The sequence below is a fragment of the Zootermopsis nevadensis genome, unplaced genomic scaffold (assembly GCF_977971745.1).
Source record: "Zootermopsis nevadensis isolate Lab colony 2312 unplaced genomic scaffold, Znev_1.0 Znev_ptg000002l, whole genome shotgun sequence".
Classification (NCBI taxonomy): domain Eukaryota; kingdom Metazoa; phylum Arthropoda; class Insecta; order Blattodea; family Termopsidae; genus Zootermopsis; species Zootermopsis nevadensis.
The window spans coordinates 5,094,423-5,115,391 of NW_028259134.1; the positions used below are offsets into that span (position 1 = coordinate 5,094,423).

At 37.7% G+C, this 20,969-nt stretch overlaps 1 protein-coding gene across 3 annotated transcripts in view; it reads right to left on the reverse strand.

Moving 5' to 3' along the window:
• Nucleotides 1–2,589: 2,589 nt before the first annotated feature.
• The window catches only part of LOC110829007 (uncharacterized), a 33,263-nt gene continuing 14,883 nt past the window's right edge, over nucleotides 2,590–20,969 (reverse strand). For 2 of the 3 annotated variants that reach the window (XM_022062275.2, XM_022062274.2), the window contains exon 7: nucleotides 2,590–20,016. In XM_022062275.2, coding sequence (XP_021917967.1) covers nucleotides 19,861–20,016 — 156 coding nt within the window. In that variant the 3' untranslated portion in view covers nucleotides 2,590–19,860. The remainder of the gene's footprint in view (nucleotides 20,017–20,969) is intronic. The other variant, XR_015536802.1, reaches the window with a different exon arrangement.

Below are 20,969 nucleotides of genomic sequence, written 5' to 3' on the forward strand. Positions count from 1 at the left end.
AAGCCGCGTCTAGCGGCCGGCAGTTCCGCTGCACTGAGGCTGGAGCGGCGTGAAACTCAGCAGTGCCGGAACCCGCGGCTGTCTGCTTCCCTGGCGTGGTGTCCGCCAGCAGTAATGACCACCGCGACGTCCTTCCCTTTCCGGGGGACTTGGAAACGGAGGGAGTTTTATCCTCCCGAGGCCCCCTCTTTAGTGGGGGGCGGTGCCAAGGATCCACCTCAGTAGTTGTTCCTTTAACTTGTCGCCCAGCGACTACCTCGGCATACGTCTGCTAGCACAACCTCCTGCGCTCAAGCGGACAAAGCACTTCCCCTCGGGAGCGACGTAACAAAATCCCGGTCTACGTCTCTGGAGTGACAAACGCGCAGATTCCTGGACTAGATTTGCGTGAATTCCGCAAGAAGCTTGTCGCCTATATTATTATTATTTATTTCACTGCAAATGGGTTTTTACCCGGTGGCAGTGGTCCTACAATAAGACACAAAACATAAGACAACAAAAACAATAAGAAACAACAGAACAATGAGACAGAACAAAACAGTAAGACAAAAAGACATAAGACACAACAAAAACAATAAGACACAGCAAAACAACACACCACACTCAAAATAAAACAACTCATAATATTACAAAACCATATAACCTAAGGTCCTGACGCTGGTGCCCGAGACTACCGACGGCTTCTGGGCCACTATCGGTGCTCTGCAATCACTCGAGGGTGTGAATTTTCACACTTTCCCGCTCCCCCAGAGACCGATGCGTGCGCCTTATTGAAAAAACGTAGGCAAGCTGACATTCGAGAGGAGCTGGAGGCCTTGAACATCCTTGTGGAATCAGTCATGTAACTCTGGTCAAAGCGACGGAACCAGGATCCTGAGGACCGTCCCCTGCCACCGCACTTCATCGTGTCTTTGCCAAGGTGCGTGCTCTCACCGATCTCTGCAGCCTGCGAGCAAAGGTGAAGACGTACGATGCACGAAAAGGGCCTTCACTTCGGACACACGCAGCGTAACTGCGGCCATGCAACTAAGTGCGTGGTTTCCGGGGACGCGCACCCATCCCGGACGTGTGTCACCCCAAAATTGCAGCTCAAGTGCTGCAGCTGTGGAGGCAGCCAAACTGCTAACTATCGGGGTTGCAGTAAGTGGAAGGAGGTATAGGCGAACGGAAAAATGGCTTCTCCACGCGGCTAAATCGGCCCGAGCCGCCAAGCCCTCTCCCGAACAAGAGAATGTAGAACCACGTTGTCCCAGGCTGCCGTGTCGTCGAGGCTCAGGCTACGAAGAAACCTTCCCCCACTTCATCTGACACAGGAAGACGGACCAAAGGGCAGGCTGCCCTTATTTTATTGATCCATTTTAATATCATCCCACATATGCCTAGGTATCCCAAAGTTCTTTCTTTCCTTCAGGTTTTCCAACCAAAATTTTGTATGCATTTCTCATCTCCCCAATTTGTGTCCCATGTCCCGTCCATCTCATCCTCCATGATTTGATCATCCTAATAATATGTGGTAAGGAGTACAAATTACGGAGCTTCTCATTAAGCACTCTCTCCAGCCTTCTGTCATTTAATCCCTCATAGGTCAAAATATTCTGCTCAGTACTCTATTCACTAACATGCAGAATCTGAAACTTACAAATCAGAAATTATATTGCACTATTTCTGTGCAGAACTGCCAAAGCTTTGTGCTGTCACTACATTGGTATTGCTCAATACACATAAGCACTTGAGAACATTTAAGATTTGAGGTTTTCACAGCGGTGAGTATGAAGCTTTCTGTCTTCTGAATAATATTCATCGCCCTGATGACGGAGGCAGCATGACCTCTGAAACACTGGTAACCATCGACCAGACTACACAGCGCAACAACCCAGAAGACAGAAAGCTTCACTTGAGAACATACATGTTTGCATGTGTGCACACGCACACACACACATGTATCACATAAATTTTCAAAACTACAATGACTTGACTGTGGTATTACCAAATCAATAAATAAATGTTTTCCCTAGATGGCATAAATTATTTACTAATTTCATCAGAAAGATCTTAAGAGTTGTACACTTTTCAAAGATCTATCACAAACTTTGGGGTCCATATGTTAATTAGTAGTTATTACAACCACTCTGAGGTTCACAAGACTGCTGTACTTGCACTGTTGGAAATTAAAAGGTACAGAAATGGCGTCATCCCCATAGCATATCATTCATATTCACCGATTGCTTCATTAACAAAGTTTTTTAAGTTGCAAAGGTCAGTGTAAGGTCAAATCAAAGGATTTCTGAATGATCAACTGGAAAGGATCAGGAAGCCAAAGTTCACAGTGGACCATAGAGCTTGAGAAGAAGAAGAAGAACTGGAAAGGATGCAGTTACATCATGTTTTAAGATACTATCCCAGCATACTGGAGGGATTGAGGAAGAACACATCAAACCTCCTTTAGGATTACTGGTGTCCAGGCTGAGATTCATGAGTACAAACCACTCAGCCATGACATTCCACACACTGATGCAGTGTTTCATAAAACTCAGTCACATGGTTAACAAAAATTAGTTTCTTCTTGAAACAAGGGGTATAGGCTAGAAGTAACAAGGACACAATATTTCTTTATCTTGAAAATGGTTACATATTTGACTGTATAATAATTATATTGCAATTACACATATCCATACAACATTAAAATTGTTACCACCTCATAAATATCTTGCACTAACAATGTTTGGAAGCAAATCTCACTATCTGAGTTGCTACCTGGAAGCCATGGTCAACTTCTAATTATACAATATATTTTGTTAACAGTCTATGCCATTTAAGGGAGTATGCATGACACATTTCCTCTGTAGTTGTTTCAACATCAGACTTATTGTGTTGTGCTTCTGTTTAAACATATAATTGCTTCTTGATACGTATACTGCCATTTGCCCACACATATACCTTAATTTCCTTCTCTTTTATTCTGTATATATAAATAAAATGCAACAAACTGTTCCTAAAAGAAAACTTAACAATACAAATTATATAAATGTCAATTACAGATGGCCATACATGATGAAAATGAGTTAAATGGGCAAAACAGTTACCACAAGACCAAGCGGCTGGTAGCTGATCTTGTACTGAGTATACAGATGTGTAAAATGTTCATATTTGGCAGTAAAAGTTAAGTATGCGAGCCATCAATGGCTGCAAATTAAACTGCACCATTTTCAATGCACTGAGTTCATCACCTTCCTCATGAATTGGAATCCAAAGGTACTGTACTGATCATTCCCTGAATCTGTGCATAAGACTAGCCTAATGGATCCCAAAAATTCATGTCTTCTTAATGTGATGGAAGAATGACTGGGCCCAAGCAGGTCTAGCTTGTGAGAATGTGCTTGTAGTTTATTTATACAATGGGATGTTTTGTGAATGCCACAATAAAATCAATGAACATCTTAGGCAGATGAGTTGGATGTTACTCCTGTCAAGTCGGGCCTGCAGAGACTGAAGTGCCATATGGTGTGTAAAATACTGCAGGTACAATTTTGAAGGCAAAACTATGGAATATATCTGTACTTAACCCCTTTGTTACAGGACAGTAACCCAATTCATCTTTACTATAATCTTATTTTCTGGAGGAAAATACATATCAATTTCTGTGTATAAAATTTATCACACTAATTTCCTGTCCAGTCAGATGCTGATCCATTGTTTATATTCACTTGAATTATCCAAATAACAAACACTTCCTCATGGTCATCAAATTTTGTATTCTTCAGCTGCATTATACTTTTACATGTTTTGTTCTCCCATTTCTAGTTTCACTGAGTAAGGACCCCTGGAACACTGTTAAACAGCCACCTTCATACTCACTGCGGTGAGAACCTCAAATCCTAATTTAAATCTTACTTATAACCTCTGACTGAGGACTTTAGCAGTTTTCCATATCTAAATTAACATTTCTTCCAAATTTGAAACATAATGAGCAATAAATCCAACAGATGACATTCCTTTCATATTATAATAGCAAGCTCATGTTATCCAGTTGAAGTTTTCATTTTGACAACAATTTGCAAACTGGCCATTTTGAGGTTCATATAGTCTAAATTACATTTTTAGTCACTGCTTTACATGTATTTAAACATTAAAATATGAAAACAGCATTAAACTAAGTCCAGTAAAGAGGGACTCTGATGCTATACAGGTTACAATGAGTGTGTCTGTTTATGTGTGACACAGTTGTAAAGCTATTGTGTAAGCAAGGAACAAAATGAAAGACACACAGTGGTAATTTACAGCTCCTTGAGCAAATGAGTCATGAGTAGCACTGTAATGCCACACTATGCAGGATGCATCATATAATTCACTGTAGATCTGCTTATCAGATTGGACAAACACATGTGGTTTTTGAAAAGAATAATTTTCTGTGATGAGATCACCTTCTGTACAACATGGAGCCAGAACAGTCCACATGCTGTCTCTGAACACCAATGTAGCAGCCCAGGCTGAACTTGTGATGTGGACTGATACACAGTTGACAGAGAGGACCTATTTTCTTCTTGCAGTCAACTGTGACATTAATCATTTTCCTGGACGTGTTTGTAAAATTACACATTACCTCAAACTGAAGAACAGAGCTATTTTTAATATTGACTAAACTTCTAGTAATTATGTGGAAACCATCTATGGATGACTAAATGAGAATTTTCTATGGCAGTGGGTCTGAAGTGGCTACCTACTCCACTAGACTTTGCACTTTTGGGGCTGTGTAAAACAGTAAAAATCAAGGACTTCAATCACCTGATGCAAAGAATGAGACACAGCTGAGTCTGTAACTGCAGGTGGGTGTCAAATACTGCTTAGGCAGGGGCAAAATGACAAATGAGACATATTCAATGTCACTTATTACAAAGGTAAATTATCAGTGCTCAACAGCGAAGCTTCAAAACTGCTGCACAAATAAGCTGACACACTGTGTATTAAAAAGACGGGGAATTTCTCTTTGTTACCCTTAAACCATTTTAAAGGAAAATACTTTACAAGAATATTGTTCATCCTCACTGAATGGGACATGTGTGGTGGCTGCAAGCATAGCAAAAATACTGAACCATTTCCAGAAGATATACTCTTGACTTCATGTGCTTTGTCACTATACTGAACAGTGTGTCTGGAGACAGTGATATTAGTAATTCTAAGCAAACAGTTTACATAAACAGACAAGAAACCATTTTAACATAACTAACTTCCTCCACAGGAAAATGCTATCAACAGATAAGATATGGAATCTTAGTCATTAAATTCCTTAACTTTTTTTTTCATTTCCTGTATAGAACACACCAGAACCACCACCTTGTAACAAGCAAAGAGTACACACATTTCCAAAACTTTAAACAGAATTACCGGCATGACTAAAAGGTTTGGTGCAAAACAGATGTGCTGATACCTATAGTGTATCCAGCATTAAGAATGGATTGTGTTGGTTATGAGCTGTTGTTTCAGAAATGGGTCACACACCAAGGAAGCAAGAAGCATGAAGGAAGTTTAAAGAATAAGGAGCTGTATTTTGCAAATGCAATACAGCATAATGCTGAAATAGGAAGCATGCAGCATGAAACATGTTTCATAGTTACAGAACTGGACCTACCTTTTGCTTCAGCTTCATTGGTATTTCAAGGAAAAATGTCATAACATACTGCACCTACCCAAGGCAGAGTTCATTAGTACAGGGTCTGTTGTGATGTAAAGTCATTGTTATTTTATCACATTAAACAACTGTAATAGCATTTTTCTCAATTGCATTCTCGTGTTTCTAAAAATGAGAAATGATACAAAATTCAACATTAATTTTGTTGGTGTTGAAAGGTGCAAAGTTCTTTACAATCAGAATTTGAAAGGTTGTTTCAATAAAATAGAACAGTAAAAGACTTGGTGAAGAAATAAAGTGTTCATGGAAGTCTGGTTTTCAGGGAACAAAAATAAAAAAGAGAACCTTATATAGTAGTGAAAATTACTTTCTTCATGCCAATGTAATTAATTAGTTGTAACTCCTGAATTTGACAAAATTATATGCAATATTTGTTTTGCCATTGTAGATCATCTTGATGCAGAAAATATCTGCAGAATTTGCTCCTCATTTCTGTCACTTCAATTGTTGGGCAACCCACAAGAGGTAGTGACATGGCTGATGATGAGATGACTTTGCTGACAGTTGAGAGAAAATCCCATCATGGATTCTTGTAAAATTATGTAGGACATGCCTGATTTCACTTTCATCAACTGTACTGACCTTGCAAACAATCAGTACATAAAAAATTCTAAATTTGGAGCACTAAATCAAATGCACATTCAACATTGCTGTAAGCTATAGTTAATCTTTCATGAAGAATGCATCTATCATTGTTCAAATTTTTTTTGTGGTAAGGTTTCATAATTCGCTTAGTAAAAGCAACTATCTCATCGGCAATGAAGAAAAATGTAAAATTTGGTCCATTAGGATCATGTGGAAGGAGTTTATGCTTGGGAATATGAAGTTCTTCTTGAGTGAGCCCTTACCAAGTGCAGAGTTTGTCAGAATTCTACCGTCACTGTGGCTTCCTGATTCTAGTATGTTTCCCATCAATGCATTCAAGGCTGTCAGGCATATTCCACAACTCTTCAGAGTGGTCAGCTTTGTCTTTACATTTTTCTACTGTTGGCTGGGGCACATAGTCTTTCTGAAGGTTTTTCAAATTCATATTGCTTTTGCTGTCCCCTTAACAACTTTAACAACAATGGTTTCTCCTCTAAGAATGTGAAACTACCGAACTACCGAAAAAACACCCAGTTGCAACATACCTGAAATAACAAAAACTATTTATTCCTCAGCAAGGAAGTATAAAGAACAGTGGAGACCATTATGTGACTGTTGCTACACCTGAGAACAAAGCAGAAGAGTGGATCAGAAAGGGAAGCAAAGGATCATTACTATTTGCATGATGAAATTTTTTATAAAAAACTGAGAAATCAAAGTGGTAATTTCAGTGAATCCCATTAGTAAGTTGAGAACAAGATCAGTGACAAAGAGAGCACCTATGAATCTTAGCTGTTGAGAAATGATATAAATTATTTATTTATTTAGTGTTCTGTCTGACAACAGGTCCATACGAACAGGATCCTTCCATCCTTCTCTCGAACTGGGACCTGTTCATATACGTTCTTGGCAGATGATCCAGAAGTGGTTTGCCATTGCCTTCTTCGGTGTGTGAATGGAGTAATTGTTGGGATGCCACGGAGAAACCGGGGAAGCTCCCGGAGGAAAACTCCGTGTTGCCTAGACCACGGCCTTGCACAACACAAGTTATAAATTCGGGCACCGCCAGGAATCGAACCCGAGCCCTCAGGATTACAAGGCCAGCGTTCTAACCGCTGGACCACCGTGGCTTGATATAAATTACCTTAAATATAATTCTGGGGTAAACAGTGAACACACAACTGTTGGAATTCAACAACAAGAAACTACAACAAACCCAAATCATCATCATGATACCTAACTGTTAACTTCTTGTGCAAAGTCACAAAATTAACAGGGACTGAGAAGAAACTGCACTACCTCAAAGGAGTTAACGTTGGTCAAGAGTTCGGAAGAAGGCAGTGATCTGCAGTTTCTGAAGTAATCCTTCCAGACACCAAAAAATTGAATGATAGGCAAAAAAAATATAAACAAGCTGTACTACTATTTGACGAGACAAATGATGAGGATGCAATGAGTAATTCTACTGGATATTGCCACAAAGAAGTGTCCATAACACTGTCAGTTTCTACAAATAACAGCAACACACCTTCAATCTTGCCTCCAACCTCACCACAGACTTCCAACAGCTTTGTTAGTGAATGTATGTTTCGGAATTTCAGACTGTGAACACTTTCATAGCAGTGGATAACGTGATTGCAAATTTCCATCAAAGTATAATCTAAGTAGGATATCAGGTTTTCATGATGGTGAGTCCAAAGATGGCTGTTGTCCAGGTTGTAGTGCCATGCAGCATGATGACTCATCACCCTGATGATGGAAGCAGTAAGGACATCTGAAACATTGGTAAACTACCAGACTACAGTGCTACAACCCAGAAGACGGCCATCTTCGAAGTGTAACCTATTTTCAATTATAAGTTTACAGCTTTCTCCTACTATAACTTCAATTGATGTTCATTTGTGTTGCCATTACAGTTATGGAGAACAATTATGATGATTACTTTTTTTATTAGTTATATTGATAACTGTCTTACCTTAGCAAAATCAGAAGTTGTTCTTCACATTTTATTGCCAGTTGGAAGTTGGTACCTTTGGTTTCAATATGAGTTCAATAGCTGGTCTAACTTTCTAAATGTATCCTTCAACATTCTATAGCAAGACTGGAATTTTTCAAGGTGCTCACACTTCCTCAGAATCAATAAAAGAACTGTGATCAGACTGCATGGATTATGTGGGTGAATTAAGTATTTGTGGCTACAATGATGCTTACTGAATTTCGATCTCAGTGTTAATATCAGCACTGAAACTACTAGACCCATGTCTGCTGATGTCATTGCTTCAACCATACATGCTTCACCAGTTAATGCATGCCATAAAACATATTTCAAGCTTCATACTCCTCTTGCCTCATGTTCAGTGGTTCTTGTTTTTGCTTCACTGGTGTGCAACCCAGTCAACAGTGTGAAGCATACAAAATCTCATGGAGGTTCAATATATTTATGTTTCATGGCAGCTGCATTCACTAACATAAACAACATTCCCCAATTCTTTCTCTCAACATGTGGCCAGTCTGGTACAAGTCAACCAAGATATCAATGCCCATGGCCAAAATGTGGTCTACTCTGTGACAAATGGTACCAGCAGCAGCAGCAAAGAAATATGCTCATGCAAGCAGCTGGTCACTTCTAAGACCGCCCTACACATGCAGTTGTATCTCAAGTAAAGTAACCAGTTCCTCTTACACACTGTCTGACTGCTGTACAGGAGCCTTCTTGCTAGTCATCACCAAGCAAACAGCAGTGCTTTGCCAGCCATTTTGGTAGACTTGTACTTACCTACAGATTTAAACATGATTAGTACTTTCATGCTATGGTGAAGTGACATGTAAGTTGAACCAGCATGGAGTTACAAAAGTTTTGCACCAAACTGTAAAATTCATGGAAGATTCTTTCAATTATACCAATGGCAGAGATGCCAAGTGTGTACCAAAAAAGCATCTATTGATTAGGTTTATATATGAAACCTACATCATGTTGATCCTGAGGTTCCTTAACGGATTTCCTCATTGTCATCAAGTAAAATATGTTTCCTTTCAACATTAAAAGAACAACAGGTTGACTTCAGCACAAGGTTATTTACACTTGTCAGTTTCTATCACTGGGTATTATCCACTCCCTTAACACATACACTGGAAGCAAGCAGAACTGTCCTACCAGACTCCACAAACGTGAAATACTCCCACTCCTAACATTTATGATCATAGCATGACTTTTAAACCCCAACATTCAACACTCCAACTACCAGCAAACATTCTGAGCCTAAAACAGCTGTTCAGTGACCCAGGAGAGCAGCAACAGTCTCACAGCCAACACATTTAGGAGGTACCTGGTTTTGAACTGTTGCCAATCTGACTGTAGCTTTCCTTAGTTTATACAGACAAATTCCTCTCAATTTATAATCCATAATGATCTTATCATATATCATTCAATGTTATATTTACCTCAACATTAAATGCAGTGTCATACAACAAGCAATAACCAGTAACACCGCATGACATAGCTATGGCTACAGTACAGTATTTCATGGCCACAGAAGACCACTTCAAGAAATTGTCTGTCCCTTCCATGTCCACACAGCTGGCTCAGAAGTTCAGTGAAATAAGAGTGGAAATGTTCCCCAGTAGAGTACACACTTTCCAAACACATTTCTTTCTATTTCTCCTATCTCAATGGTCCTGATGTTAATTTCTTGCAGGCACAAATGTAATCATGCAACAGGTATCACACTGCTCAGTCTCAGATTCTCTTCTTTGTATTTCATTAAATATTTACTATATCAAGAACAGAAATAGATTACCACAAGATCTACATTTCATGTTTTGCAGTTTCTTATGGTGCAGTGGGACATTTTTACAAGACTAATTTACCTGCCAGCTTTATATAAATTTGAACCTTGGTCTTTCACTAAAAGGATGAGAGTGTTTCAGAACAGGGTTCTGAAGAGCACGTTTGGAAAAGGATGAAGGAGAAAATTACATACTAAGGAGATATCATTTTTGAATTCTTTCCAAAATATTGTAGGGATGATTAAGCTAAGGATTGTATGGGAGGGACAAATTTTTGATCAGAAAACTTCAAAGGAAGAAACTGCATGAGATCTTAAGCATAAACTGGAGGATAATATTAAAATTGGTCTCAGGGAAATAAGGTGTGCAGGTACTGGCTGAATTCAAGTGGCTAAGGATAGGGTCCAATGAAGGACCTTCGTGAACACAGTAATGAACTTTTGGGTTCCATAAGAGGAAAACATTTCTTGCGCAATTGAGTACTATAAACTTCTAAAGGAATATGACAGTTCATAACCTTGCTTGAAACCACCACCAATAGTTGCTTAAAGTAATAAAAACATGTTGTATGGTCTGACTCATGTCCCACATAAAAAGTCTGCATTTGTGTCACCAGACACAAAAATTACAGCACCAACTGAATAACAAAACAACAGAAATTTATATTTGTACGCATAATTTCACATTCATTATTCTAACTCAATTCAATTGCAGTTAAAATGACATCAGCCCATGGCACTACCACGGTGTCCTACTGACACTCAAACAATTAGAAATAAACATGGATTCCGAAACCAAAGTGGGGAGAGAGTGTCAGAAACCAAAGGGATTGAGAATTAGCTGCAATGGGCTGCTAGCAAGCACTTGTACACACTTAATCACAGACAAAAATTACTATTTTGCAATTAGTGACAGATTTCATTTTCCTTTGATGACTTTAAAGAGATTGTATTGAACATGGACATGTTATTTTGCAGAGTTACACTAGTGAAGTTACTTATGACAACTTCCCCATCCACTATCAAATAACTTGAAACTATTTCACATGCTTTTGTTTGTGTGGAAGATTATGATCTCGCATGAAATTAAAATACTACACAAAACTGTTCATTTATATCTGTAATGTAAGTGAACAACTTCTGACATTCTGGTAATAATTACATATAAAGGCATTAATTGCACCATACTGTATGAGGTAATAGCCCTCAAACAACTTGTTCTTTTGGTAATCCACATATCAGAAAATGTTCAGAACCACTACTGAATTCAACTGACCTTAAACTCAACATCTTCAGAATGGGAAACTATCATGTAACACCCTGGCCATCAAGCCTCATGAGTTAGGAAGGTGAGCATAACTGAATTGGCTAAAGACATTGTTACAGGCACATATTTAGGGAAAATGATAAAAGCACCAATTCTGCATAACAAGAACAAAACAACAATGTATTTGTCCATAAGAAGGCAGATTTTAGAACAAGTGGATCTGACTACTTTAGCTTTTCTTCAATCAAATTGGTAACAAGAAAATATCAAAGATTAAATACAGAGCACACCACAAACTCACAAATGTAATAGGACAGATGAATGTATCTTCTGTCAGCAGCTTAATTCAGTACAAAATTTTGAATCTAAAACCATGAAACTAATGTAATTTTCATTGCAATTGAATCTTGCATGCAAGTTAGGACTAACACTTCTGTTTAAAATATGATATAAGCAGTCTTATGAGTTACCACACTATAAGCACGCATGAGCATGCTTACTCACTCTCTCTCTCTCTCACACACACACACACATGCTGCATAGGCCTAAGGCTGAATACAGGAGGGGATCTTTTCTCTTCACAACTGTCATTATTATTAACATTGTGTGTTCACTATAAATTATTTATTTTACTTTTCACATTAAAATGACAATCTCTCACTTGTCAGACTAGATGAGGTATTGAGTATATGACTTCATTCAGAACCTTTTACATGCAAGCAGCTTCTATGAACATACATACAATTTCCTTTTCACTTCAATTATGACAGGAAGTGTTGATAATATTTTTCATCCATAATAACCGTCACCACATGACAAAGGCTGAGTAAGTCTGCAATGTGCCAGGCTCCAAATCATTAAGGCATATAGAGCTCCATATCAGACAGAGTCTGTGCACTCTGGCTACCTTGTGTCTTGATGAAAGAATCCTTCATACTGAGGACAACTGCTGAAGACAAACTGAAAAGTTCTCTGCTAGAAACAGCCCTGGTTGTCCAGTCACTTCACCAACTAAATAACAACTCCTCTCAGTTAACACCATGGAACAAGGTATCCTTGCATGAAACACTCTTGTTCAGTCTTTTTTAATGTCAGAAGGACAAACAGGAAGAACATTTTTCACTGTGTATGAGAATGAAGAAATTGACACAGAATCGAAACAACAAAGAATTAACTTTACATAAAATAGTTAATAAGCAAGAAACTTCTGTTACACTTCACAGATTTCTCACTCACATATGTAAAGTTCTAAGCAGTCCAGAGTATGGAGGGTGACTAGCAATAATTTCTTTAAATATAAATTCTGCACAACTGTTACTTTGTCCACGACAAACCACATTACAAAACACTTAACACACAGTATGCTAACAGAACCTGCTTGCTTGTTTGAGATATCCTGATGTCCCATATCTGAAGGGCAAACCAACAGGTCCAAAACTCGTGGCACCCTCACCACACACCCTTTAAGAAGGTTGTAACTTTACAGCAAGGCTGAAGGATTTGGTTGCCACAAACAGCTTTTCGCAGAAACTATTTATGAAAAAAAGGGATTTAATAATGAAAAAGCAAATGAATATAATGAGTAATGTCTCTCTGTTCTCCCATACTTTACTAAAACTACTGTTATATGTAAAATAAGTGTCTTATCCTTGGAAGCCAGACCTATAATTTGTTAAACACAGCCAAATTGGGGAAGGTAACTCCTTAATTCAACAAAAGATTCAAAACAAAATAGATGTCAAACAACCACACAATCTTAACAATAAATATAACCAAATTCAAGTAAAACTCCCATTAAAAATAATAATACTTTTCTACATATAAATCTCAAGAAAGCTTTAGTTAAAAAGCAAATAACAAGACACCCACACAACTAAACACACTTTAAAACCTTTGGATACCAAAACCTACTGAGCAACAATTATATGAAATATCAGAACACAGGACTCACTTAAACAGTGTAGTGGATCAAAATAGTCACCTGTAAGCTTAAGATGCACCACCTCAGGCTTCCAAGGGTTCCTACACCCATGCCTCATCTGGTTACTGACCGAACACCTCCCCATATGGTAGGGGGTCCTGTTGTCAGACAGCTCCTGTTCTTCAACATGAATAGTATGTTTGGCCAACACAGAAAACTGCAGGGAACAGCAATTACTTTCAGTATGTAGCAGGACTATAATAGAGTTCTCTGTTTCACAACTGCAGCTACAACATGTTTCATTGTTATTTGCAACAAGTATGTATAAGACTTCCTTGCATCTACTTTGCACAGTTCCGGTAACATTGTGTTATAGCTGTTTGCTGCTTGGGTAAGCAGTTATGTGTGAAAAAACAATTTAAGACCATTGAATAACAATATTGTAGTAACAGATAACATACCTGAACATGGCTATACAAGAGAAATAAAACCAAATAAAAGTACTGCAATGCCAGGTGCCTACCCTCAGAGCTAATTTAAGCACAAAATAAAAAGCCACAACAGATGGCACTTACTTCCCTCATCTCAAAATTTATCAGAGTAAGTAATATCACATTCTCATTGAATTTGGTATACCAAAGCTAGTGAGTCTAATAAAAATGTGTTTAAATGAAACCAGTAACAAAATTCGTCAGGTAAATATTTATCTGAGTCATTTTCCATCACGAACAGTCTGAAACAAGGAGATGTTTTGTTTCCATTGCTCTTTAACTTTGCGCTAGAATACGCCATCAGGAAAGACCAAGATAGGCAGGAGGGTTTGCAATTGAATGGGACACATCAGCTACTGGCATATGCTGATGATGTTAAGTTATTGGGTGACGATATAAATACAATAAAGAGGAACGCAGAAGTTTTACTAGAAACTAGTAGAAATTATTGGACTAGAAGTAAATTCCAAAAGAAAACATAAGTACTTGTTAGTATCCTGTCAGCAGACAGACAGGCAAAATCATATTAGGGTGGCTAATAATTCCTTTGAAAGTGTGATGAAGTTCAAAATATTTGGGAACAATAACAATTCAAAATGATATTCAGGAGGAATTTAGTAGACTGTATCCTGGAAATTCTTACTACTTCTTGGTTCAAAATACTGTCTTCCTGTCTGATTTCTAAGAACCTACAGATTAAAATACAGTCAAACCTCGGTTCACGAATGCCCCGGATCACGAACAATTCAGTTTACGAACAAATTTTCCGAACACAAAGCGTCTTGGATGACGTACTGTGTCTCGAGTTACGAACACGCAAGCCGTCAACATCCTCTAATACAGCCCATGGATTGCAGGTCATTCCAAACTTTAAGAAGCTAAGGCACTTTTTCAAAGATGTTTTGAGGTAACCTCTGACACAGAATTAACACCCAGAGACTTTTGGAAACACCATTTTAATATTCTTCATTGCTTAACTCTCGTTGACAAAGCCTGTCAGCAAGTGACTTACAGGACCATGAATTCAGCCTGGAGGAAATTGTGGCCAGAATGTCTTGCAGGCAGAGACTTTGAGGGCTTTGACAACGAAGATTCTGCTGTTATCGATGATATTGTGTCTCTAGGCAAAAACACGGGCTTGGAAGTTAACAATGAAGATGTGGAGGAGTTACTAGAGGACCACAAAGATGAACTGAGCACGGAAGAACTGGAACAACTACAGAAGCAGCTACAAAAGGTGATTGTGAAGGAAATGTCTTCAGAGGAAGAGGAAGGAAGGGAGGATGTTCCTACTTCTTTGATCCGTGAAATTTGTGCAAAATGGGGTGAGGTCCAAAGTTTCGTGGAACGATATCACCCCGATAAAGCAGTAGCAGGCCGCAGCATAAACATTTTCAATGATAATGCCATGTGTCACTTTAGAAACATTTTAAAAAGTAGACAAAAACAAATCACACTGGACAACTTTTTAGTGAGACAGAGGCCCAGTGAGTCTGATGCAGAGTCGAGTGGTGCCAAGAGATAGAAAAAAGAAAAAGAATCCCCTTCCAAACAATAACATTTCACTCCCTCACCACCTTCCACTTACGCTGTCAACTCTCCTCCATACAGGTACGGTAAAACTAAATTAAGTTTTCGTCTATATTTCATCTGCTTAGTGTTGTGTTTATCTTTTTTTTGATAGATTTACTGGTTTCCATTGATTTTGTGTTAAGAACTTGTGCACAAAGTACTGTTGAGGTGTGCACCGAGTATTGGTCGGGAAGCTTGAATGGAAGCTCCGCTGGGGAGACCTAGATGTAGATGGGAGGATAATATCAAGCAGGATCTATAGCAGATGAGAGTTGAAGGCGATTGCATTTTGTTGGCCCAGGACAGGGACTGGTGGAGAACTTTGGTAAATTCAGTAATGAAGCTTCGGGTTCCCTAAGCTAGCTAGTTAGTAAATACAATTACTGTTCATGAATTCAGTAATAGAATTTATGGAGCAAGAAAAACATGTGCATGAGGGTTCTCTAGGTTTGTCACTTCTTGTGTTACAACAACAAAATAAAACCCATAATTAAAACCATGGTGATTTTTTGGTGTAGATGCTTTGGAAATGTTTACTGAGTCTGTTTGACTTTTGAAACCATGGTCAGATGAAGATAAAGCTTATGCAGCCAAAATGAAACTTACAGGTGTGGCCAAGGCATTGTACACAGGAAACATAGACTTACATGAGCCTAATTTTACACAGGAATGTTTCACTGAAATTTTCAGAGATTTGAGGACATAATGACACATCAATTTCCCTATCAGCAGCTGCTAATGGTGGAGCAAAAGAAATATGAGGATCCTAAAACTTTAACAGATAGTGTCTGTACATTGGCAAAGAAAACACTGCCAGTTTCACACCTTCTACCAATACAGAATGTGTAAAGCAACAATTATTAGATTTATTTTTTATTACATCAAGATATTTCAATGTAAGTAAAATTCTGATCACCAAAACAATGACTGAGGCACTTTGAGTTGCAGACATAGTTTACTTAACTGTGAATGTAGATAATAAGTCAGACAGTTTTCATTATCTACAGCCAAGATGGCAAAAGCAAAGTCAAGAACAGGAAAAAACCTTGATCACCCTCACAGCCTGCACATGATGATACAATCACCAGTTCAGCCACAGGAGGGATCCAATGATCCCTTGCAGGCTGACCTATACTCAAGAAAAGGCATAAAGGAAACAGACTGACTAATTTTTCTTATTTTCAGGAACACAATCAGTTGGTGCATCATTATCACAGAGATACAAAACTGAATAGGTTTACATGGACCTCACCTGAGGGATAATAATTATACCTAAATTATAAATAGTGATTTCTGACGATTCTTGGACAACAGTAGTAAACTTGAACAATGAGAAATATGAAGACTTGCAGTTTGTTTGCAAGACATATTAGTTAGCTAGTTTGAAACAAAATTAGTTATATTTTAAGTAATTGGAATTTAAGCAAATTTGTTACTAGCTGATTTAAAGGAACAGTTTGGCAATTTTTATTAATTTTTCCGAAAGTGAGTGCTGAGCACGTTCTGTTTTCTACTGGAGAAACAGAAGCATTGGCTGGATTTTGCCACAGGGCATTTTAGTCTTTCTGTCATGGAAATTACATCTAAAATCATCCGTGCGAGTTTCCAGACAATCATGCTTTCAGGGCATTCAGATAATGGAAGGAAAGTGTGCATGCAACAAAGAGGGCCAAGAATGAAGTATATTAAAGTGAAAAAGCCCTACAATTTTTCTCCCATGTTGTGAGAACAACTCTCCTGTGGACAGATTAGCATTCATGCTTCTTACACAGAAGGCCCCACATTAAAATATGGGACTAGAGGCCATCCATCACAAATGACAGTTTCTGTGGTGTCCCTTAATTGTCCAGTAAAGCTATGCCTTTCTAATATACATCATCCACAAATGTTCCTATTGTACACTACACAGAAAACACTGAAAATTAAACCAACAAAATCATTACAAACTATGAAAGTGTCTAGATCATAAAGGTTTTTAAATCCTTGAAGAATATCTGGTCCACACTATACCACCCTACACAAAATCTGGTTGTGAATGATACACAGCAAAACACGTTTAATATGAAACTGGAGGAACTTGTAGCAGATAGTACACTTATGACACGACAGTTTATTTACAGAAACAATGCGGAAATACAGCTGCAGGTTAGGTTAGTCAGGCTAGGGAAGAGATATCACCACCATGTTTCCAATGGAAGCACCAGAGTAAAAACACTATAATTATGTAAGAATGTATAGCAGCTATGTTTAAATTATATCAGTAAAACATTCCTGCTCCATAAAAATAATGTACAGCAGCCACATAGTAAGTTGCTAAGTTAGTTTAGGGAAGTGATAAAATCACAACATTGTCAGATGAGCAAAAATACATTCCCTTCAGTGTACTCAGTATTGACAGAGATGTTAAAATGTACTGTAAAATAGCTTTCACATTCACTGTTATTCATCATCAGTAGTTCTTTGTATCTCATCTTTCTTTATGTGCCAGACATAAGTATTAATTCATTTGCTGTATATGAGATTGAAAATGGCTAATGCAAGGTCATTTATCTGCATATGCACAAAATGGTAACTCTTCTGTAAAAATTCAATACAGATTAATGCACATCCAACCCTGACACTTTCTACTGGCCACAAATACCGAGCCCTCTATGGTCTTTTACACTAACTTAAATAAACAGCTAATCTTTTCCATACCACCGAGTAATTCCCATGCACACAGCTACACAAAGTAAAGGACTAATGTGGCAGCAAAAAGTTTATAACTAACCTTAATCATGTTGGTAGAACTGATTCTTGCACATAATGAATGCACAAAATATTTTTTCACCTGTCTGTGGTCAATTAGACAGAACTGAGGTGTTTGAAATTAGGAACACTAAAATGTGTTGCTGTCTATAAATAGGTGCAAATTTTCCTATTTTAAGATAAAATTTGTCCATCACTTCATTATTTAGCAATGCAATAACTGGAAAAAATAAAACTTCAGCGTCAGAGCGAAACAAACAGTGCCATTTCTGCAACTGCTTCACTGTGAAATGTCTGACAATAGGATCCCAACCATATGATATATATTTGACACGTTAATCTCATACAGTAACTTCATGTTGTGTTGGTATCATATTGATGACACCCGTAATATTTTGTTAGATACCAACAAAAGCACAAACTACACATAACACTCATACCAATGTGGAAAGACGTCACGAGAATGATTCTGTGATGACACTGGTACAGTACCAAAATATTTAACATGGTGACCAAATCCTCCAGATAAGCCTCACTTTATCACAAGAAGGCAAAACATTATCTAAAAGTTTGGGATTTATGCCATTAGGCATTTCTGAACAAGGTAAAATGGCAGAATGCTTACTTCATTCAATAGTAGTAAATAAAACATTTTATTACATATGTATCAAAATAAATAAGTGTATAAATACATAATGCAGAATAACTGCCTCGTCACACACTCTCATAAATGTAATCAATTATACTCAGATATGGGACTTACAACTGCAGCATATTCATGGGACAAACATTACAAATTTTATACAAAAATGTAATCTACATAAATAATATACTCCTTGCCTGATTTGTTTAGTAGCGCTGCTAGCAGGAAAAGAATATCTGCAGAATTACCTGGTACAATGAACATTTCACAAACACACTGAATGCAGATAATTGCATTTGCTGACCTAAGCCAATTCAATTTGATGTATTTTCATGTTACAGAAACAAAACTTCTGCAGACTTCTCTTTGCAAGTTAGGTACTCTCTCGCTATGGCTTGGTGTTAAATACATAGAAAAAATTATGTCTTCCAGAGTTGTGGCACTCAATTCAATATAAACAAAGGTAATCAACAGAAAATAACTAATGTTTATCTGTACCTTTAAATTAGGACCACTTGGCATTCCACTAGCCACAGATGCAAGCACAAATATCCCCTTGATAGTTTTGCAGCTGTGACAAAATGGAAAATCATGGGTGTCTTTAATGGCAAATAAAATCAGAGTACTACTAGTATTGACTATGTCTGCCAACTTGTGGTTAAAAAATATTTCATATGATCGAGACATCCAAGCAAAATCACAAAGTAGTTTATTTAGTGCAGCAAAATATTATACTGGAATAAATAATGAAATCATCAGACTATCCCATCAAACACATTTAATAATACATGCCATTTTCAGTACAATATTCCACAGAGAATATTTCAGAAGGACCAACTTTTTAATTGACTATATTTCTGGAACATTCTAACTGTGATGAAACTGTCAGTGATTTTACCAAACATGCATCATACTTTGAGCAAAACATTTTGAAATCTCTTGTGTACCATCATCCAATGTTCAGAGTTAAGACTCTATCCCTGCATATAAAACCAATATCTTTAAGAAATGTGTTCAGCAGGATTTACAGAAGAAAACCTTACCTGTGGATGATCAGGTAGCAACAACTATAGTGTGAAGACAAAATTATCTATATTATGATACAAGTGGGAAGAGACCTTACTTTTTACAGCAAAAATTCCTGCTAGCAGCTATCATCATCTCACCGCATTATCTGTGCGGCTCGTTCTCGGTCACGTTCAACCTCCTGGGGATGCATTCTTTTCCGATGTGAGAAACAATTGCCTGAGCTAGCAAAAGCTTTAGGACAATATGGACACTGATAAGGTCGTGCACCAGTGTGCTGATTGATGTGAAACTACAACAAAAACAAAAACTGATGAGTTGATTAATACAGAAAGGAGTCATAAAACTCCAGTGGGTTCTTGCACACATTTGAGTAACAAGAAACAAAAAGGCACATTACTTGGCAGGAAAATGGAATACAAATCACAGAAATGTCAACCTACAAAAAGTCCTTCACTCTGCTAAATTAATATTAAACAAAAGTGTGTAAGCTGAACTATTCTAAAGATTACTCAACGTAAACCCAAAATAAAAACTGGAATATACTGTTCAAAAATAGAAGCATAATCCATGAAGCCTAAAGACTAGATAATGTACCTACGTTCTGTCTAACAGCCAGCAACACTGCCATGTGGTTCATCGACACAAACAAAAAATCTACTTGTGTGGAGAAAGTTCTCCACAGAAAAGAAAACAATAAAAACAATGATCACAAAATCACCTTCCAGAGTGCCCTGATCTAAACTGCAACATTAGCAAAACAAATTACAGGATTCACCCAAAAGGAAGACAAAGATTTTTCCCCCCTAACTTTCAGATTTGAAAAATGAAGGGTTGTCTTGGATTCAAGTGCAAAATATATACCAGTATTTTCTGTTTTATATTTAAATGGGTTATTGTTTTTAAGTAGCAGTGTATGCTAACATTCACATCACATTGTGGCATAATAAATTTGAGAGGTAGTAAATATGAGCTGTCACAGACTGCTGGAAGTATTGTTCTAACATAATACACAAGGAAATGGCAATTTATCTGAGTAAACAACTGCAATTGGTAAATCTTCTTGGTTTATCGCCATGCCCCAGCACAATCCTTAAGGTGCCCTTACACATGCGATACCAATTGCACAATATTAGGTTTTTGCAGTTATAATTAATGGTGTAGAAACAGTATTGAAGGTTTGCAAATTGACTGAAGAAACACTGTGTGAGCTTAAAAAATACAATGCAAACACATTTGCATCAA